This window comes from Protomyctophum parallelum (assembly GCF_964188405.1).
Source record: "Protomyctophum parallelum genome assembly, chromosome: 1".
NCBI classification, from domain to species: Eukaryota; Metazoa; Chordata; class Actinopteri; order Myctophiformes; family Myctophidae; genus Protomyctophum; species Protomyctophum parallelum.
Genome location: NC_139697.1, coordinates 32,597,628 through 32,620,993, shown reverse-complemented (window position 1 = coordinate 32,620,993; position 23,366 = coordinate 32,597,628). Strand labels below are relative to the sequence as shown.

Here is a 23,366-nt window from a genome sequence, read left to right as displayed (position 1 = left end):
TTCACAATTCTTTGTATTAAATACTTTCCATTAATAGAGCAACTGTATTAATTGATTGAGTCCCGTGGTGGGAGTTCCGCTCTGGTTTTGGTCAAATATTAAGTAGTTCCGGTCATTTTGTGGGGGGCACTGAGGCCACGCATTAAAAGTAAATGAATCCACAAAACTAGCGTCATTTGTATTGTTGACCTACCGGTATTTCTAAAATATTAGCGAAACTTTCATTCAACTTTGACCCCTCTATCACATGGAACTATTTTTGGGGCGTAGTGATAAAAAACATAGTTCTGTGTGATAGAGGGGCAAAAAATGAAAACCAAAAACCAAAACCAGAGCAGAACTCCCACCACGGGACTCAGGCAATCAATTAATGCAGTTGCAACCACTATATTAATGGCAAGTATTTCATACAGCTTAAGTTCAAAAATTCTGAACTATCCCTTTAAGTAAATCCACTTGGTTACTTTCCACCAGTGCTTTTCAAGCACCTGGCAAAAAAGTAATAATTAGATGGTTTACCTCCACAGGCCCGGCATCGGCGGCCCTGATGCCCAGGAGAGTGTGTCCGTCGATGGGCAGCTCTCCGCGGGGCTCCAGGGGCTTGGTCTCGATGGAGCCGCAGTCCACATGCAGGGACACGGCCCCGCGCCGAACGCTGAGCGCCACCTTGTGCCAGCGCAGGTCCAGGAGAGACGCCACGCCCTCCCCGCCGAACACGCAGCCCACCAGGTCGGCACCCGTGGGGTCTGCCCCTCTGGCCCGCAGGGACAGCGTAGCCTCGGGCCCGTTCAGGTCCAAGGAGAACTGCAAGAAGGTGGTGATTAGACGAGAGGATAGAAATGGATGGGTGAGAAAAGCAAAGAGAGAAAAAAGCCATAAAAAGAGATGAGAATAACATTTGCAACCACTCAAGACAAATGTGTTAATTAATTCTTTAGAAAGCACAGTTTTTCCTTCTGCACAATCCGCTCAATCTCCTGAAAATCTACCAGAAGATGAAGGAACACTGAGTGCAACTCAAGGTGGGCTAAAGTGGCAGGGACAGAGATTACTACTAGTACTATCTCTGAAGAAGAGAAAGGCTGTAGAACACAGTATGCACTTACAATTAAGGCGAGGTAAGCGAGAGAAGAGATATTAATTACGCACACCACCAGCACAGCCAATCAATCAACCGTAATGAGCCACCATGGCAACGATCCATCATACACACCGAGTATTTAAATCCGTCCCGAGTCTCCCAGTGATTATGGGAACTCTGGCGCTTTATCATCAAACACACGTGAATAACAATGAGGGGGGAATGAAAGGAAAGGCCACACAGATGATGAAAAGAGTTGACAGTGGAAGGAGGCGGATGAAGAATAGACGAGTGCCGGAAAGAGCGAAGGAAGAACGGAAAAGGTGTGGCAATGAGAGGAGGTACAAGGGAAAGTGATGAGAGGAAGTACAAGGGAACGCGTGCCATTATGCTAAGGACAGGCAAGAAGCTGAGAAATGAAAGAAAGAAAGAACCGAAAATATATATAAAGCCAAAAAACGGGTGAGAAAAGGAGGAGAGACTGTGCAAAACTGAAAGAAAAATACAGGCAGAGAGAAGCCATCATTTCAGCAGACAGACAGAGAGAGAGAGAGTGATGAGAGAGTCGTGTTGGTACTTGTGGATATCCTCGCTGGTCGGAAATCTGCAGGAGGTATAGGGTGTCCCTCAGGGCCTTCTTCTTCAGGGCCAAGGTGAAGACCAGCGTGAACTCTTCAGGCAAGCCGTGAGGGAACACCTGACTGAGAGAGACAACAGGCGTCAGTCAGCCAGAGCTAGACACTGTGGCATGCAGGCGCAGACACGCGCACGTCGCAGACACAGTGAGAAGCATTTCGGTGCATGATGGATTGTTTTCCACTGTCGTCGTGTTAGATAATCAATAGAGGTTCAAAGGGGCAAAACTTTTCTATCCACTAGAGGGTGCTTGTGAGCACTTCAACAAAAAATAACCCTGAATGAATGATGAACCATTTATACTGTAGCATGTTACTTTACAGTAGCATACTTGGAAATATCTAACCCTAATTAGACCATTATTAGATCTTTATCTCGTGAGAGTGTCCCATACGGGTTCATTTGGTTTCATTTCATGATCTCAAGAGTTACATTATTCTTCAAACGTCTTTATTACTTAATTTACAAGAAGTCTACACAATTAGAGAATGTAAAATAATTGTTATTTTGATCGTTTGCCTGTTATCTCCTATGGTAGCAACATCAATACCGCATGGAATTGTGGACAAAATCAGCAACAGCAACAAAACATTCTTTAGTTTTGGGTCTTGAGAAGCTAAGGGTTGAAAACCACTGCAGATAAGCCAAAAGGAAAACAAGAAAAAGAAAAAGCACAACATGAAGTAGAACCAAAACAAGGATAAACAAACATGCGACGGAGAGGCATCTCGGCGGTCAGCGGAATTAAGTTGCCCAAACCGTGTTGCAAGGTAAACAAGAGCGCGGACTAGGAGTCCGTCACGCAGTGAGGATTTCAAAACAGGCTGCTACACTCAGGCCTACATGGTATTCACGCTGGGCTGAGGAAATTGTTCCGAGCATACATTTCCCGCCTGATATCCCCAGGTTGTTTAGGACAGCATCACAGAAGACAACATGTTGCATGTTGTTCAGAGAACAGTGGCGTCTCCTAGGGAGGTGTATATACTGTACAGCACAGCAACCTGTGTGTGTGTGTGTGTGTGTGTGTGTGTGTGTGTGTGTGTGCATGCCAGCGTGGGTGAATGATAAGCACGCGAGTGTGTGCTTGTTTGTGTGCACACCGCATGTCCACGTGAGCACGTCCCGTGCAGATTTCATAATGAAAAGGCCTATGCTGACTGCTGAGTGAGCCTGGGCATTCTTTAGCATACGAGAGATTATCCCATTTAGACGGGACCAGATTCTACCAAATGTCTTAAAAAACCTATGTTTCTATGTCAGTGGTGCTCAAACCTTTTCATGTCAAGAACCCCAGAATTATAGATCTGTATTTGGCCACGGAGCCCCATCACAGAATATTTTGTGATGGGGCAGAAGAAGTTTTTGAGTTAAAAATGTTCGCTGTGAACGAGATTTGCGCCACATTTCCCTGATTATAAAAAATAGCAGATCTACAAGCTCGTAGCTAGCTCGTAGCACTTGGTGCCACGCTATGAGCTTGTAGATCTGCTATTTTTCAACAGCTAAAGTTTAGAATAATGCTAAAGCGGTTCAAACTTAAAAACTTCAAAGCTAAGGTGACACAGATGCGTCCTCAGGTCTAAATGGTTTAACCCCATCCCTTTGTTTCATTTGCTTCTCCTTCGGTCAAGGACACACACACACACACACACACACACACACACACACACACACACACACACACTAGGGAGTGTGGATGTAGCGTGAGATGAGAAGCTAAACAAATATGGTATGCCCATTGAATGACAGACTCGCCGAGACAAGACACACCGTGAAAGATTCTCTCTTGCACGCACCCACACACTCGTACACATGCACACACACATGCACTATTGTTGATGCTGGCAGCTGGTTTCTCACTCCGAGAATTGTGGTGACAGTGATTTATTATGAGGGGGGAGGGTCCAAAGGGAAAATAGCCAACCAACACAGAACATCATAACAGAGGAAGAGAAGAGAGAGCTTGCAGAAAAAGGTGAGGGAGAAATATCACGGAAATATCACAGAGAGAAATAGAAAAAGAGAGAGAGCGAGAGCGAGAGCGAGAGAGAATAATACATAGAACTATAATTCATGAGGGCTAGAGAGAGATGGGCCCTGAACCAAAGCACAGAACACAATGTCTTCAGAAGTTGGAGGAGTAAGGAAAAGAAAAAGTAATGTGGGTCCGAGAGAGCAGGAGAGAAAGAGAAAGACAGATAGAGACAGAGACATTGAGGGAGATAGCCAGTTAGCCAGAGAGAGAGGGAGATAGAGAGGCGGAGAAGGTATCATAGATATGGAGCGTTGTTGTAAACACTACAGAGAATGAAGTCGTTTAGGAGTTGGGGACTGCACGACAGAGAAGCAGTGACTCTGAAACCTATAACGGCTATTGGGATTGCTTCAACTTGGCTTAGTGCCTGCAGGTTCCTGAAAACACACAGACACACACACACACACACAAAATACAGTATATCACTTGGTATACTGCCGGTTGAACACAGTCAGACTTGCCTTCCCCCGCACAGAATTGCTGCTGCTCATGGCTGATTCACTCATTGGCAAGACAAAAAATAAATTGTGGAAAACTCTCCTGAGTATGAGCAAGAGTAATGTACGTAGGAAAGTAGTATGGAAAGAAAGAAACAGGGGTGGAGGAAAGGAGGAGCAGAAATGGGAAATCCAATCTTGAAATGGTAAGATTTCTGTGTTTAGAATGGATTAACACCTGGGTGTGAACAAACTGCATTATACTGATTATAGCAATCGGATGCTTGTACGATATATATTCCATCTCGAAATGAATATTTTAGCTAGAGAGGAGCGGAGGAGGAGGAAACAGACCAATATTGAATATTATTTGACAAGAAGCCACAGGAAGGAGATGCTGTTGAAAGACAACTCATTGGAGATGTTTAGCCAGGCTAGCAAAGGAGCTCTAAGAACGGCAATGTTGTTTGTCAGTCTTTAGATCTCCCAAAAAAATGATACAGTACGCCAAAAATATTGACTGGATGCCGGAATTAATTACTGAAGGAGGAGGCCTAGATCGAGGTACGTTATACATACGGATTCGGAAGCAGTGTCAAGCCACTGACAGGCCCACGGCCCATAACAGACGCAAAGCAGCGGTGTGGGAATGAGTTCCGAGAAACTAAGGAGAAAGACTTCCGGGCGGCACCAAGGTGCTTCTGGAAAGCCTTTCGGCACCTCAGGAGGGGAAAGCAAAGCGGGGAATCATCCAAGCTGTTGTACAGCACGGATAAAAACAGAGAAGAGAATAAAAAAAACTCTTGTAAATCCGTCCATCTGTTCAATAGTTAGAGCCCATTGAAAATGCAACGGCGGTCTGTGCTAAAGTGGAACAATACAGGACTCTTCTAGAAAATTCTCTAACATGGAAGTTTTTGCAACCAACTGCGTTTGGTGTAAAAGGGCCATTAGGCCTCTAGTTTGAAGGCGTTAACTTTAATAATCTGCATTTTTCTATTATTTTGTTTTGCCATGTTGCACTGCCAAGTTCAACTGGAGGCTGCCAATCTCCACTATTTGCTGTGCCAAGTTCTGTGTGCTGCTGCGCCTGCCGTTTAGCACCCGCTGTACCGCTACTCCTGCTGTGTCAAACTTGCAAAGCCCATCAATTGCACTGTCGTTATAAACATTGAACAGTTGCAACACAAAATTACTGCATTATTGCATACTCAACTGTACACTGTAGTTCAGATGTCAGAGCAGATTAAATAATACAAATAAATGATAACAAGCAGACTCGCTGTTACAAAAGCTTTGCGAGCACGCATGGCGCAAGCACACATATCAAGTACAGACCTACAGTACGTTTAACAAAAAAGCAGTGGTGGAAAAATACTTGAATGTTTTACTTAACTGCCAGAGTTAAACGTCTATTGCAGCCCTTGCCAGCGTTTTTACGAACATTTCAAGACCCATAGAATATTTCGCTCCTCGACGATCTACACACCGATCATTGCAAAAGAGTCGCTGCTTTCATCGGGGGAAAGTGTTGCGATGCTCCGTTCACTAGTTTTGGGCAGTTGAATGTTTTTGCCAAAAAGCAAGAAAACAGAGCAAATATATATTTTTATCAACCCTTTAACATTTCGCTAAGAAGTAGGTCGTGAGTGGCTTATGGTCGGTATCAGCTGGTAACATGCGGGTGGATGTCGCTGTTACTATGCGCTAGACCCCTGGGAGATGGATTGCTGAGGTGGAGCACCACACCTACCATCAGCTCCCAGTACACGCACCCAAGCCATGCTACTCAAGATGACGCAAATTGTGATTGGCCCGAATTAGATGATGTATGATGTTAAGAGCGCCCATCACTTCACACGGGTGTGATTTTTATTATGACAACTAAATAATACAACCTTAACTAAACTACCCAACTTAGTAAATCAAAATACAATCAATACTCTAACTCATATTTATCAAAACATTAGCAAAAGTGGGACCCCAAAGGAATGAACCCACCCTTACCAAAACACGGCTGTTTAAATCATCATAAGGTAACTTCAGTTCAGGGATATAATACAGAGAACACAAATAATGTGGTGTGAGTTGCTGGCAGTCCAAATGGGTGTTGAGAAGCCTTTTATCCTCCTCCAACACCCGCCAGAGACCAATCACTACCTACTTTCCAAATCATTCACCCATTCACTCACTCACACCTCTGCCACTCCCTCAGCTCACACACCTGTCACACATCATCACTCTCATCCCAGGGAAAAGAAGTTAACCCTACCTACATTGACCCCAGGGTCGTAACAATGAGATTTATGATAGTGTCATCCTTGCAAGCAGGAACAAGGAAATAACTTGTCCGCTAAAAACACAGCTCCCATCCACTCCCATGTTGGAGCATCTTCCACACGCTCTGTATCGTTCACCAGCTCAGTGGCCTGATGGTTAGACTGTCCGCCCTGGGACTGGGAGGTTGGGGTTCCATCCCCGGCCGGGTCATACCAAAGACTCCCTGCTTGGCACTCAGCATCAAGGGTTCCATCCCCTGCCGGGTCATACCAAAGACTCCCTGCTTGGCACTCAGCATCAAGGGTTGGATTGGGGGTGAGATACGGATATCGGTCAGGATTCCACAATCGTGCCTAATTGAATAATTATGTTACAAAATAGTGCAAAAAAGCACCTTAACAGCAACAAACACTAAAAGGCAATGAAAACCAGCAGTATTCTCTGTTTACATGGTTTACAAAGTCTCTGATTCACTTTCACAGGGTCGGCAGTAAGAATCTGGCCGAATAAGACAATTATTTAGGCATTTAGCAGACGCTCTTAATCCAGAGCGATTTATACTAAGCAAAAACGGTATGGAAGGATGCAGTATCAAGCAATCAAGTGTGACCATCACACAGCTAACAGATGTTGTCTGCTCTCTGCTTATGTAAATATACTTGCTTGGTGAAGAGAAGATGCACATACAATATTTAAAAAGTAGTTATTAAATTAATCCAATCCGCAATAAATTACCATGGCAGTGGCACCTCTATCAATAATAATAACAATAAAAATAAAAATAACGATGATAATATAACAAACTAAAACTTCAAAACAAAAGTTGAGACTCTTTCGACAGCACTTTGAGCACCGTTTCTGGCGACATGCCAGAGTGTAATGGTATGGCACTCCCTTTCGTATATAGACCATTACCGCTTAAATGGAATTGCTTTCAGAGTAATCAAAACATATTTTATTGCAATTAAAATCCATCTGAGCCGTGACCGTTGCCCATTTCACTCCCATTAAATTCATGCAGACAGAAAACGCCTCTGTCATCTTAATGCGAGATGGGGCTCTCCCCCCCCTCCCTCTCAATTCCAGATGAGTAGCTTCATCTGTCAGTCAGTCATCAAGCCAAGTGGAAAGAGATTCAGACGCAAAGATGTCACTGATTCCTGATTACCACATGCTCACCCTCTCACACTTGACTCAGCTGTACATAGTAGGGTCTAATGGCCAGTGGTGGAAAGTAAACTAAGTACATTTACTTAAGTACTGTACTTGAGTACACTTTTGAGGTATTTGTACTTTACTTGAGTATTTCCGATATCCAATAGTTTTACTGCTACAGCTAATATTGTACTTTTACTTCACTACATTCATTTGACAGCTTTAGTTACTAGTTACTTTGTAGATTTTGTTAACTTCAGTTAACCAACTAACTTCAGTTCAGGGATATAATACAGAGAACATAATGTGGTGTGAGTTGCTGGCAGTCCAAATGGGAGTGAAGAAAGAGACACCTATATGGTGTTGAGAATAGCTGGCCTTTTATCCTCCTCCAACACCCGCCAGAGACCAATCACTACCCACTTTCCAAATCATTCACGCATTCACTCACTCACACCTCTGCCACTCCCTCAGCTCACACACCTGTCACACATCATCACTCTCATCCCAGGGAAAAGAAGGTTAACCCTACCTACATTGACCGCAAGGTCGTAACAATGAGATTTATGATAGGTGTCATCCTTGCACAACATGAGTCACCGTTTTGACTATCCTTGAGTATATAAGTATAAGTATAATAGTTTTACTGCTAATATTGTATTTTTACTTCACTACATTCATTTGACAGCTTTAGTTACTTTGTAGATTTGGATTATTATAAAAACATACAGTAACCACCTCAGCCATATTGACATTTTGGCCATTTGAAAATAGCCGAACTACAAGCTCACAATGCGTTGTGAGCTTGTAGATTTATACATTTGAAAACGTGAAATTCTGCATAAAGAGTACTTTGTACTTTTGGTACATTTTGATACCAATACTTTTGTACTTTTACTCAAGTATTGCAGTATTGAAACTTTTACTCAAGTTTCAACATTTCAGTACTTTTTTCCACCACCGCTAATGGCATAATATAGCGTCGCTGTAAAGTGATACGTCCCAAAACCGGTGCTTTCCATGAAATGATAAAGAAAGGAACCGGTCTTCCAAAGGTTAAAGGTTAAAGTTAAAGGTTAAAGTTATTATTTAGACACAACCTCTTGTTAATATTTTCCGTTGGCTAATTATTTATAAAACCCCACAGATAGACTTTCCCGGGGTCAATCCCTATTTGGCGCATATTTAATTATACTGAACGTGAACGCTTTTTAAGAGAGAGCAAAATAGCATATCTACAAGCTCACGACGTGTCGCAATGCACCACCCTGTGAGCTTGTAGATCTAGGGGCTTTTTTCAGTGCTTTAATGCGACAATCTCATTAGTATAAAAGGGCATTAATTCATGAAAGAACAAAAAAATAAAATGTGGAGATTTATACGGTATTCTGCCCAACAGCAATGATTTGATGAAGCTACTGCAGACTGAGGTCATCATGCATTCTTTCTTTTATTGCCTCTCATTTCAGTACGGCTACTGATTTTTATTTATTTATTTATTTTTATGGGGTTTTTTTTGTGGCTTTCACCTTTATTTTATATATTTTTATGGGAGGGACAGACCGTAGGCTGACAGGAAATGGGAAGAGAGATGGGGGGGAAGACATGCAGTAAAGGAGTCTAACCCGCGGCACACTGCCAGACTGGATTACCAGCCAAGGTGCCTGGACCACTGAGCCATGGCCCAGGCCACTGACTTATTTTTTTAAAGGAAAAAAAGTAAAGTTATTACTTACAGTCTTATTTTCACTACAAAGGTTTGTTTTTGTTTTAGATCTGTCATTGTTATATTTGTACCAGTATGCCCAGCTAAATCCATTAGGTGTTGCTGGGGCTGAGTTGGCCCGTGGACACACTCTGGGACTTGGGATCTTGTGGAGACTTAACAGTTCTGCTAGCTACCAGAGCAGGTCCACTACTAGGGCGCGCAGTTCCCAAACTTTTTTTTAGTCCGTGAACCAAAAGAGAAATTAGACATTCCACCGGCCGGGGCCCAAAATTAGCAAAAATAGCCGATCTACAAGCAAATAACTACTTCTACTTTTTCAACATTTGTTTTCTAATTTATGGAATTTCTTAAGATTTTCCTTTTATTCATTCAAAAAATTACCCATAACAATGTGTCCGCGACCCACCAAGGGTCCCGACCCAGCTGTTACCGTTTGTGTGCATGTTGTGCATCAAAACATACATATTATTACAGAGCTGTGGAAAGTCATTATAACATTGTGTGTGCTGTATAAATATGCACATAAAGTATCTAATCCATCTGTTCTGGTTTCTACGTACATACACTAAAAGTTTTTCTCTTACGTAACAAACTAAATTGACTGACGCTGCTGACACTTATCTGACTCACTACACCTGTGGGTAAAGGTAAGTGGAAAGGAAGAAAGAGAGAGAGAGAGTGTGTGTGTGTGTGTGTGTGTGTGTGTGTGTGTGTGTGTGTGTGTGTGTGTGTGTGTGTGTGTGTGTGTGTGTGTGTGTGTGTGTGTGTGTGTGTGTGTGTGTGTGTGTGTGTGTGTGTGTGTGTGTGTGTGTGTGTGTGTGTGTGTGTGTGTGTGTGTGTGTGTGTACAAGTATTACCAACCAAGTACAATCTGTCAATCTGGTATCCCGACACCCACACTCCACTCTGTAAACCATCATGATTCTGAACAACACCTAGAATCCATCGCACACATAACAAATGGATGTAGTGCATACAAAAACTTATATATTGCTCGCCACGACCGGATTGTTGACCTAGTGTCTGATGCAGTTCGAAAGTATGTGCCATCTAGTGCAGCAATGTATAAACATTCAAGAGTGTTACCAGATTGGTTTAGCTGTGTATGCAATGTCTTTGCTAGCATCCCGAATACACCTGATGTTGTCTTTGTTGACACCAGACACAAGGAGGTCCAGATTCTGGAGGTGGGCTGTGTCTTTGATTTGTACATGGACCAGGCATTCCAAGATAAATATTCTAAGTATCAACCATTACTTGGAAGTATAACAAACTTGGGGTATCGCTGTAGATTTGCCATACTGATATTCGGAAGCCTGGGCCATGTGCATAAACTGACCATGAGTGGCCTAAGAATAGCTGGCATGACAAAAAGCAAAGCCAAACAACTTGCCAAATACTGTTCTGTCTCGTCTGTTATAGGCAGTTTGTCTGTGTGGAGAAGGAGGTGCCATGTGTATCCCTAAGTGAACATGAACAGTCAACCCTGTTATATTTGTTTCCTTGTAAAATTAATTGTAATTTGTGGATTCAAATAAATAAATCGAAATGTGTGTGTGTGTGTGTGTGTGTGTGTGTGTGTGTGTGTGTGTGTGTGTGTGTGTGTGTGTGTGTGTGTGTGTGTGTGTGTGTGTGTGTGTGTGTGTGTGTGTGTGTGTGTGAGTGTGCGTGTGCGTGTGAGTGTGCGTGTGAGTGTGCGTGTGCGTGTGTGGGGGGGGGGGTATGTATAAAGTGAACTGATATCTTTTCTTGGTTAGTCGTTTTGGGAGGAAGGGAGAAATGAGTGATGGGTTTATGTAAATAGAGAGACAAATATACTAGGACAGGGGGAGAAAATCAGGAAGATAGATGTGTAAACACTTATTATTCTTCCTTTGTGCTTAAAATAAGTCTTTGGGGTAACATTTCTCACTGATAAAATGACAGCGCAGCTCTCTAAAGAATCAGCATTTTAATGAATACGGTAACACGTACCAGAAAATAGAAGAGATATAAAGTAAGAGTTTCTGCCCTCTCTCCCACTGGGCGTCACGTACCACAGAAAACTATAAAATATCAAGGTTTTTGCTCGTCACTGCCAAAATCATTCCACGAGAGTGACATCCGGCTGTTAAAATTTCTTGTTTTCAACAGCAACTACATCCGTGACTAACAATATATAGTGACACATTTATGCACAAAAATGTCTCCCATGAAAAAGAGAACATTTTATTGGGGCTTCAAGTGAACCAAGCACATGGCACCGGACGGCGTGATAAAATACTTCAGGCCTGACAAAATACTTCAGGCCTGACCCAATTGGCACATTGTGAAAAACAGTTTTTTTATCAGCAACTGAAAGTGCGGACTACTACACTCAATGCAAGAATAACCATTTCGGCCTGGGCCTTGGCTGGCAATCCAGTCTGGCAGTGTGCCGCGGGTTCGACTCCCGATCCCGACAGCCTTTACTGCATGTCTTCCCCCCATCTCTCTCCCAATTTCCTGTCAGCCTACTGTCTGTCCCTCCATGAAAAATATAAAATAAAAGACGAAAGCCACAAAAAAACCCATTAAAAAAATATAATATAACTATTTCATATGAGTAAAGGTGTTTGCACACTGGACATGTTTTTCGGAAAACCAATGGAGAAACGCCGCTAGACTATGGAGATCATCCGCCACTCTGTCGGGTGTGAAAATGTATTTCATACACAGGCGAGAGGTTTGCTGTCACATTCTACTTCTGTAGATCATCATCTGCCGTGCTGCGCATGTAGCCGTGTGTAATAAGTAATTGCTTTAATCAATAAACCATGCAATGTTTGATTGCAGGTTTTAGTCTTTGAAAATGCATACAAATCTCATGACCATAACTTCCTGAAGTGCATAATAAATTAACTTAAAAAGAATAGTTTGTATAGCGATTAGATAATCATAAACAATGGTTCCAAATAGAATATTTCTTAGGCCATGAGGCAAGATAAAGAACCTCTCAAGTCCCCCAATTAAAGAAGCTTTTTTGCTAAGACTGTAGCTTAATACAGTATTATCAGAGTGATACAACTCCAAACAACACCTATGGGCCAACACCACCATGACAGACCAAATGAGGGTACAATGACAATAAGTCAAACTGCAAACCACATTGTTATGTTTGATGCCGTGCTCCATTAGGTTTAGTGCTCGCACGTTATTCACCCAGCAGCAAGCTCATGTCAGCAAATGCTTGTGTATAAAAAAAGAATGGCTTGTTAAAAAGTTTAATAAGCAACCACTGCATAACGGCAATAAGCATGTGGAGGCAGAAAAGCGACAAATGTTAAAGTTATCCATTACAGGCCATTGTTAACAGAGGGAAATGTAGTATTTCAGTAGAAAACAATCAGGAAGTGACCGGCAGTGTGGTCTGCCAAATGGTCTACTTTTACATAACAGCCGAGTCACTGGACAACACTGACACATCTATTGAGGGTCAAAGGCACATCGGCCATAGGGGAGCAACTCAGCAAGTTGTTCTGCCTTTTGATTTGAACACGCCGCAAAAACAAAAGTAAAGGCCCGAAGGGATCATGCACTCTGCAGACAAGGGCAAACCAGGGTGAAAGCTTGTGGCAGAAGTATTGGTGGTTCATGTTATCTACCAAGGCCATAAGAGTCTTTCAAGAGTGACATGTTGACTAGCACAATCTCAGAATCCTCCCATATTGAATTGAATTTCCCTACAGTACATCCTGAGTTGACGGACGATTTCCGAATGTAGTTCTTTTGCCTCGCGTAAGGTTCAGTGCGGTGCAGTGTACACAAGTCACATTGGGGAACAAAAGAATATCGACTAACTGTTGAGTAGATGTTGAGTAGATCCAGAGGGATAATTTGGACTCAACTCTGTTCTGAAGTCTCCCTTTTCATGATGAATGCTTGTGTATATAATCTCCAATTCAAGATGGAAACTTTACAGACTACTGTTAAAAAAGAAATGGGTCAGCTTGAGAGTCCAAGGCCATAGAGATCTTGCGTACAACTGTATACACGGTCTGTGCGTGCGTGCATGCGAGACAGTGACAGACAGGGCGACTTCCTCAGAAACACACAGAAAGACACAGCCAGGGGCAGCGGAGCAGTGTTGATTTTGACAGCAAATTGTTATTTTATTAGTTTTAGTCACAGTATTTTGAATAGTTTTAATTTAGTTTTAGTCACATTTTAGTCGCCTGAAATGTTTTAGTGTTAGTCTAGTTTTAGTCGACGAAATATCATACGATTTTAGTCGACTAAATCTACAGTTGATTTAGTCGAATAAAGTGTATTTTGGCGGGCCTTGATGCCGTCTTAACGACAGATTTTACACTTGCTGAAAATAGCCAAAGTGTAAAATGACTTATACTGGATCTCTTATCCACTAGTCCCTTCCTAACATTATTTTTTATTATAATGTTGACGAACATATTACATATACATATTATTTGTTGACGAAATTGTCAATATTATTATTATTATTTACTCGTCAGTGAAAAAAGGTAGTGGACGAACCCTTTTTGTCACAGAGCTGTGCACTTACTCGGTGGGCTGCAGGAGAGCCGTCTTGCCCAGGCGGAGGATGACAGGTCCCCGAGGGTTACGGATCTTCTTGACCTCTGCGTTCTTCAGCAGGGAGAATCGTCGTACCAGATTGAAACCTAACATTGAACGCCATGCATTCAGTTACCCACACACATACATGTCACATACATGTGTGTGTGTATGTCGGGCAATATAACAATATAACAATATCATGATATGGCAAAAGTGTTTTCTCTATTTGATGCATATCGTGCATGCGTGCATGCATGCGTGCGTGCGTACCTGTGATGTTGTGCCTGGCTGTTTGAGGGAACTTCCAGTCATCCACCTGTACAGAAGGGCATCGCACTCCAGGTGGGGCTGAGCCTGAAGATAAGATTTGAAAGAGCATTGGTCAGACATCACAAACATCAGTTATGATCCAAGCATACAAGAGATGTCCAGCAGAGCACGATTTTCTTTTCTTTCTTTTTTTAACATCACTTCACTCACCCCATGAGAGGAAATGTGCGTTTATGTGTTTGGCTGTTTCCAATATGTATGCTGAGCGCCAGTGCCGGGAAAGTGTAAAACCAAAAAAAAAGAGAGTTTGATAAGTAAAATAAAAAGGAATACAAGGACAGATCCTGCTCAGGGAGGATTAGAGGCCACTCAAGCCAGTCTGACAGCCAGTCTGTCTAGCACCAGCCTCCACGTTGATGGACACGCTCTCACCCTGCCGAGGGGAGGTTACGCAGTAAAGTGTTAGAACCTGTCAGAACAGCGTGCCAGGCTCTAGAAGTGGGGGAGTGAGATGCATTAAACCAAGGCAGTACAGGTATACCTGCCCCCCCCTCCCCTGAGGTTAAATGTGATACAGATATAATGGATCTCTTTGGGGCAAGGGCGCCAATGCGCAGTGCTGCACTTTCCCCCACCTTGTAAGAGCTTCTGGATGTGACATGTCACGTGTGTGTGTGTGTGTGGGGGGGGGGGGGACTGGACATCTTGGACGAAGGGGAAATGTATGTTTTCCTATGAGTTCTACTGAGAGACGGCTTGTGTGTGGACCAGGGAATTGTCAGCGTTGTGTACTACTGCAGTGCACAGTGATGCATTTTGTAGCATAACCGAGAGGCACGGTGACGCACTACTTTCATTAGGCCTCATGCAACATTTAGCTACATGGTCTTTAATAGTACGGTCTTTTAAGTCACTTTCTGTCTCTTCCGCTGTAGGGCAGACATCAACTCGCATCACCAGTGAGAGGAATGTTGTGTTTATTTTCTAACATAATCTAATGCCATATTGCGTGCTGATGCAAGGTGACCCATCGCGTTCAGGTCACCAGCGAAGCCACATCGTAACATTGACATCGCCGGAGAGGGAGCTGACCATTTTGGTGAGATCGAAACTAATTCAGCGCCGGAGTCAGAGGGGGAGTGATTCTGCAGCTAATGAATGGCTCTAATTAGACTGTGAGTCAGACAAACAGCAACTGTGCGCTGAAGGACATCCGCGTTGCCTGTGTGTGTGTGTGTGTGTGTGTGTGTGTGTGTGTGTGTGTGTGTGTGTGTGTGTGTGTGTGTGTGTGTGTGTGTGTGTGAGGGTGTGTGTGTGTGTGTGTGTGTGTGTGTGTGTGTGTGTGTGTGTGAGTGAGAGCGCGCATCTGAGAACAAACAACAGTGGTATGGTCTGAGTCATTCTGCCAGGCAGGGGAAAGCTTAATTAAATAAGTTTATTAAGAGCCCCTCGCAGTTCCATGTCTAGTCTTCTTATTATCATTATTTACGGTGTCAGCGCACAAATCCACCTGGTGCGTTGTGGCAACTGAACCCAGAAACTAGATGTAGCAGCGACAACAACAACAGCCACTGAATTGGTTGAAGTTTCGAGAGTATGAGTCAGCTGAGGTGGGGTTAATTTAGGATACTGGAGCACACACAAGCAGACTGATGATTTGTTTGGTTTATCATTTACTGTAGATATGTTAAGAAGAATACATTCTAGTGCATACAGGCCATCTTCTAGTTTCTTATGATTCTTCAGACTAGTGCTGCATAATTAATCGAAAAAAGATTGAGATCCAGATTCAGACACCTACTCAATCTCATTTTGTGAAGAATCGTGCGGCACTAGTTGGCTGTCCAATTCATTTCAGTTATACTTTTTTTAATAATAAATACTTGCAACTCCACTAGATCTGGCTAGAGCCAGATTGACATATCGGTCTGGCCTATACAGCACATTAGCCATAATAACTTTAATTTAATCACTTTCAACCAACGGCCCTGTTTTGGGCATGTCATTATACTGTAGTTAAAAAAAATCCAAAGGTTTTAACAAATAGCAGTACGTTTTTGCACTTTTTGACATAATAGGAGTCAAAACATCGGTAATGAGTGTGCTAGTACTCTCCATAATCGGACCAAAGGTTACAGCATCAGTTAGGCTGTAATTCATTGGTTTTCTTTTTAAAGTTATTTATCTTCAAAGCCAATTATAGTTATCCTTGGTTTGCATTATATCCCTCCAGTACATGGATTTGTGGATGTTTAACTTGTTTTTTAGATAATTCAGTGAAGGTTGACAGGAACCAGAGAAAAACGACTCGACAGGAGAATGCTAGCTAGATTCAAAACCTTGCAAGCGCTAACTCATCGACAGCCTCTCTGACAAGAGCACCTGCCGCCCCGTCAATCACCACCACAGCACCACCTCAAAGTGCATGTTACACGTCTTTATTCTGCTTGGAAGACAGGTCAGGGGGTCCTTGACATTTCTGACAGAACAATGTGTAAAAAAGAACATCAAAACCCAGTGGACTTAAAGTGGTGAGTGTTAGAAATGTAATTTCACAGCAGCATGCTAAAGAAAAACTTCATGCACAGTGAACCCTGCGGTGTGGAGAGCACTGCTTTTCTTGGGTTTTGAAACCTTGAAAGTGGCTGCACTTTTACCGTGACACATTCTGTCCATCTCCCCAGAGCATGTCACTTCTGCCTCATGGCATCTTTCAGGGCTCGGATTGTGACTGGAGCAAGAGCTGACAGAAGCAACGTTTTGGGGAAGCAAACAGCAGCAGACTTGATTCATTCAATTTGTCCAACCTTTTCATTTCGAGGACTTGGAAGTCAGAACTAAATGTGCCAGACAACTGACAGTACAGTGCAAGAAAGTGTAAAGGAAAAAGTGTTTAAAGGAGAACTAAGGTCTCTCATCTTCTGTCTCAGTAAAACACCTCTCCCTCACCCTCTCTCTCTGCCTCTCATACACAACTGGGCTACCCCCAATACATCTTCTACCAACTCAGCAAAAAAGAAGTATAATCCCTGCACACTCACTCAAGACATATTACTACTTTCAAAAAGACATACGCACAGTATACACTCACACGCACACAAAAAGCACTCTTCCCAACTCTCTCCATGCAGGCTCTCTGAAGTAGAAGAAAGACCGCAGCCTGCGCATCCTTTTAGGCAACCCCCAAAATCCACTTCTGACATTTTTTTCCACTATCTTTTCTCATCTGCTGCTTTTTTTTTCATTGGGCAGAGGACAGAGGGAGAAGGGAAGAAGGAGAAGTGTCACTTGAGGTAAGGCAGCTATTCATAAACCGCCAGTCAGTCAAGAGATGTGTGAGGCCATTTGAGATGAACAGCATACGGAGCGTAGACCACGGTTGCCGTGGCCTTAAGTACAGTGTGAATGAACAGTACAACATGTGAAAGTAAAAGCTCAACTACATTTTTATTCCTAAAGTTGACTGACATCACTAGGAAAAAGAAGCAAAACGGACTGCAGTGGCATGCCGCTTCCGTGTTCTGATAAAGCTGCAAAGGTTCAATTTATGGAGGAAAAACCGTCGCCCTCCCCACTGCAGCAGGAAGCAGCACCAACAAAAAGTGTCCCGACAAAGTTGAGACGCTGCTGCATAGCCGGACAGAGCAGCAACTAACCAGAAGCACCATGTGGTCTGAAATAGGCAATCACAGCAAAAACAAAGTCTCACTTTGAATAGTGGGCTCTGATTGGTCACCCATAACTCTGGGGTGGGCAAAATGTAATTCAAACTGAGGAGTGCCAGACCAATCTCCCCAATGATTTTCTTTATTTTATTTTTATTTTGCAGATTTGTCTGGTTTCCAGGCTAAAATAGGTGTGGACTAGGTGTAGGCCTACCCACGAAGGTCTACATAACCTTTGTCGGATTTTAGGATGGTCACAAATCGCTACTGCTGCTGGTGTAAATGTGTGTGACGGACGGTGTGTAAATCATTATCCGTTACATAAAATTCATTTCATTTATCTTATTCATTTCATCAGTCCCTATATCACATCTGTCTGCCATCTTTTCTGTGGCTGCCTATAGCTATAGTCACTGTAGTCAGCGACAGTAAACTTACTTCACTGTCCTTGTGACTGCTGTGCAGTCGCACTGCTGGCAATGTGTTACTCGCTGCTATAGCATGCAGTTGGACATCTGCCTCCTTTCTGTGTGAAACGCCAGGATCTGTCCTGCAGACACCGCTTTGTTGGGATCTCGTAAGGCAACAGTATTTCCTTCCCCACTCCTCCTCCCGGTACTTGCAATTACGAAAAAGCCTTTTGGCTGCCGGATGCTCACCAGGCCCGGGACAACATCACACCTATGCTTTGCGCATAGTCTTTTACCAATTCACTGCCCTACTAGTCTCAGTACTCAGGCTTTTATTTCCGTTCGCATTCAGTTCAAAAAGAAAGGCCTGGGAAAACGAGGCACATTTCCTGGTCTAGGAGTGCGAGAGAACTACAGTGCAGAGGGGCGTCGCTCCAAATTTAGTGACGTCAGTGTTCTCTGCCATTTTCTACCAGGGAGGGGAGGAGGGGGACGGGCGCTCAGAACCAATAGGATCCACCGCCGTGATCCCAGTGGCACCCAGAAACACGCAGGCCAGGCTACCACACTGCTGTTTAACCCTCTTATGGCCCTTGACGTAAGTGACGCAATTAATCAAAAAATCCCTCATTACCCTTGACGTAAATGACATAATCGTTTTATTCCCTATAATCGGGGGCTTAATGTAGCTAAATGTACAGTAGCAACTTTTGGCTAGTTTGGCTAACGGCAGATGTAATCTACCTAAAAACCGTCCAAAATCCTTGCGTGCAGGCTCTCGCACGCACACACGCGGTCTTTATGTGCATAGCTGCGTAAAATGCGATATTTGGGGCTTGATTAGAGCTTAATTTGACTTACGTTATTCAAATAAACGATAATCACTTAGCATCCCGGACATCTGACTGTGTTACACAGAGAAGAAAGCGTTTAACCGTTTGATCACAGTGTGATCCGTTTGAGCGGAAATGACATCGCCAGATTCTCTCTATCGGTCAAAATCGGCATAATGGTGAAGTTACCGCCACCATCAGGACTCGGTGTCTAATACTATAGCCTTGCCCCATGAACATGAGATGTAGTGTGTATATCACAGATCTTTCTATTGGCATTAAAATGATGAATTAAAAATATGAATAGTGCAGGTAGAAGGCACAATCCACTGTTAATTAGGGGGGTTAAAAACTAAGCTAATAATAATAATAAAAAGTAAACAGACCAAATGTATGTAGATGTATGTAGAGAGAACTGCTCGAAATAGAGCACCGAAGTCTGCCGTCAACATCGGTAGAGGCCACGGGTTCATGTACTTTTTAATTGCATTGTAATCCCCATAGGGGAATTTTAGATCGCCTCAGATAAGAACTGTGATTGAAATATCACAGCAATAAGCAAATCATCCAGGACGTTTCACTCATATGGTCTGGATATGAAGAGTCAACTGACTGAGAAAACGTTAATGTTACTGCTGCTGAATTAGTTACATTTTCGCTAGAAACAGACAATATCGCAGAGACAGTTTGTTTATTTTTGGACCACAATGCTTATATGAGATGATTTTAAGAGGACCCCGTGTTATTCATGTTAAACTACACATGAACCAGGGGATGAGCGAGTGACCTCAGGACTTCGGTGCTCTATACAGGACTGTCCTGTGAATCCTCTTCGCCCTTATAGACCTAATAGTGTCCTCTCAGGGATATGTTTTTGATTCATCTACTGACCATGAATCTGAATCTCTTCACAATAATAATATATTTTTGACAGAAATAGCTGTCAAGATGCGACAAATTAGGCTTGAGAAGTTGTGGAAGCCATGTGCTGCTTGACAAGTGTTTTCCAACATTACCATAATGATACGGTATTATGTGTGGCTTTGAGTTTGCATTTGCACAGTATAATTGTCATGTAAGAATTTGAGTGTCAGTATGTGCAAAAGGCCACAACCTAATATTTGCCCACATAAAATGAAAGAATTATTTACAAAGCAGCGTTTCAGCATGAGTATTTTCCCCTAATTGAAGGGCAAATTAAGTTCTTCAACAGACGGGGCGGACTACTTTTGGGGAGTCTGATGTCTTTTCAAACACTTAGCTTGGCAGAGGACACACATGGAACTTGAACCCATTTCTTCTCATGCTGTGATCAAGGGGAAAGCATTGCCTTGTTGACAAGCTAATTAGCACAAACTATGAATACCACTCCAGGATCCCGCTAGTAGCTGCATGTAGCCTTTAAGAAATTGGATGGACTTGGCAGGGTTCATTTCCTCTTTGATGGGCTGTCGTCAATTCTTGCCAAAGCAGGTAATGATACAGCATTAACTGTGCACATTCCTGCACGTCTCCAACTTGCAAAGAGAAAGATTTATGTTAAATAACTCTTAACACTCGTTTCTTCATATATGGTAATGTCGATGGTTAATGAGGGTGTGTGTGGCATGTGTGGCATGTTTTGTTTTGTTTGGCATGTGGAGCGTCGGTGCAACCGGTAATGCCAAATTATACTCCATTGTGTTGTATGACGGTGTCCTGTGCCAAATATAGCATATCTACAAGCTCTTTACCCGTAATGGTTCGTTTGGTTTTTAAATCAATATCACCAATTTAGTTGGGGGCGCCCTGGTACACCCTCAAGGACCCCTGAGGGTCCCTGGGCCCCACATTTTAAATGCCAAGAAGCAGTGGCTTAGGATTTCTCTACTGAAATGAAGTAACTCAATTAAGTGAATTTAAAAAAAGTCTCCAAGTGCACCTTTTGGTGCACTGTAAACATCTCAAAGATTGAGATGTTTACAGTGCACCAAAAGGAGAAAAAACAAAACAACAATTACAATTAATGAGGAAAATAATGTGATGTAAAAATGACCTATTCTTAGCGACACCCTGAGGCCTTGAGAAAGCTTAGCAACAGTGTAGGATCCCCTACTTCCAGGGTGCGCACGCTTTTAGTTTTATCCGACACACCAAAAGTCTGACATGCGCAAAGAAATCACCCGTTGCTCCTGACATGCTTTGGTCCGACATGCGTTGCATTGTGCTTGCGGTTAGGATTAGGTTAGGGTGTCGGACTAATGACTGTCGGACTGTTAGTATGTCGGAACTTATGCCTGTACCCCTACTTCCATGGTTCACATGTGGCCACCACTGTGCTATAAGTTGAAATATAATACAACTTGTCATGACAATACAGTAGTATATACGGATAGCAAGCCAGTGAACCGGTCTGACCTCCATGAGCAGCATCAGCTGCAACAGGGCGTACTCAATGTTAAAATCCAGGCCAGAGTAACGCCCACAGTGTGATCTGTCCAGCTCTTTCTCGGTGGGTGGGTTGGTATTTAGCAAAGACTAAGTCCATAAAGCTTTATAGTACGGTAGCTTAGGGCCATATTTTAGAGAAATGTGGACACGGCTGACAAAAGCGCCAAATTTTTTCCACATGTTCTCCATAACCATACGTTTCATTTTGGAAGGGGAGCCACGTCATCAAGATGTCAGAAGGCGGCCATCTTGGCGTTCAAAGATGGCCGCCATGTAATATCTATAAGTGCAGCTATCTCAGCTTCTAAGCCACCTAAAAGGTCAAACTTGGTGTCAATATATACATGTTCTTTGTCAAGGAATGCAATATAACTATAGGGAATATCATTAAGTGACTGAATCTGCCAATAATAGATCATTTTGTTCATTCTGGCAATATATATACACAATTATGGTTCGTTTTTGGACTTTACTTTGATGTATTCCTATTCTGTTTGGTTTTGGTGCTCATGTAAGTGATGGACAGATTACAGAGGGACCTGCGTCTGCCACCAACCTCTCTCGGGTTTCAAATCTACCAGGAGAAGAGCATGTTAACTCCGACACAGTCTATAGACTTCATCGGTATAACACTATACCAATCTCTTTCACAGCTCGCCCGAGCCAAGAGAGAATAGAGGCAATAATACATTCCGCGGCATCATTCAAGAGGGATCGTTCGATTCCTTTTCATGCATGCCTCCGGATGGCGGGGCTTATGGCCTCAATGGTTCACATAACCCGCCTAGCAAGGCTGAATATGAGACCTTTTCAACGTTGGATGACGCATACCTATGCACCATCGCCACCAGAGGGTAACAGTGAAGTCACAATGCGTGCTGGCCCTGAAATGGTGGGCAGACAGACAGGCTCTCTCAGAGGGCATCTCTATGGGCAGACCTCTGACCAGGAAAGTCGTCACCACAGACGCCAGCATGACTGGCTGGGTAGCCACACTGGAGGGCACTACAACCAGAGGGATGTGGACAGAACAACTACGGTCCTGCTACATCAACTATCTGGAGCTGATGGCGGTATTCCTCGCTCTGAGGGATTTCGAACCGCGCATCCGAGGTTGTCACGTCCTGGTCAGGACGGACAACACAACAACTATGTGCTACATCAACAAGCAAGGGGGACTCAGGTCCCCTCGCTTACACCAGCTGGCTCTGAGACTCACGATGTGGTGCGACGCTCGTCTACTATCCATCACAGCGTGTCACGTCCCGGGTGTTCTAAACACAGGGGCGGACCTGCTGTCCAGAGGACCCCTCCGCTACGCAGACTGGTTGTTACATCCCCAGGTAGCGAACCAGATCTCGGACAGGTTCGGGACACCCAAGGTGGACCTTTTTGCCTCAGAGCAGGACACGAAGTGCCCTCTCTTCTTCGCCACGGGAGGACCATCGACATTGGGGCTAGACGCTCTAGCACACCAATGGCCCAGGTCCCTCCTATACGCCCCACTGAGTCTCATTCTTCCCACTCTGGACAGAGTGAGGACTCGGGGTCTGACGGTACTACTAGTAGCACCAGCCTGGGGCGTCTGGAGGACGGAGATAGCCCCCCTCCTCTACAGCCAACCATGGCAGCTCCCTCTACGGGCGGATCTTCTCTGGCCCGTGAGAGGATAATGCTGACTGAGGCCGGTCTCCCTCCGAATGTTGTCGCAACAATTCAGAAGGCCAGAGCCCAATCAACAATGATCCGCTTTCTCAGTTTGCGTACCGGTGGACCTCTACAGGCTTTCCACCCCCCTCCCTTCGCTACTGAAGAGGACAGGAGCTGCCTTTGCCCAGTGAGAGTGCT

The 23,366-nt window shown here is 43.6% G+C and overlaps 1 protein-coding gene across 6 annotated transcripts in view; it reads right to left on the bottom strand.

Annotated features, from left to right (window-relative positions):
• col16a1 (collagen, type XVI, alpha 1) overlaps positions 1 to 23,366 on the bottom strand; it is a 145,776-nt gene that overhangs the window by 105,297 nt on the left and 17,113 nt on the right. For all 6 annotated transcript variants that reach the window (XM_083777049.1, XM_083777051.1, XM_083777054.1 and 3 more), the window contains exons 3-6: positions 14,181 to 14,258; positions 13,897 to 14,014; positions 1,659 to 1,782; positions 520 to 804 (exon numbers count right to left, since the gene is read on the bottom strand). In XM_083777049.1, coding sequence (XP_083633175.1) covers positions 520 to 804; positions 1,659 to 1,782; positions 13,897 to 14,014; positions 14,181 to 14,258 — 605 coding nt within the window. The remainder of the gene's footprint in view (positions 1 to 519; positions 805 to 1,658; positions 1,783 to 13,896; positions 14,015 to 14,180; positions 14,259 to 23,366) is intronic.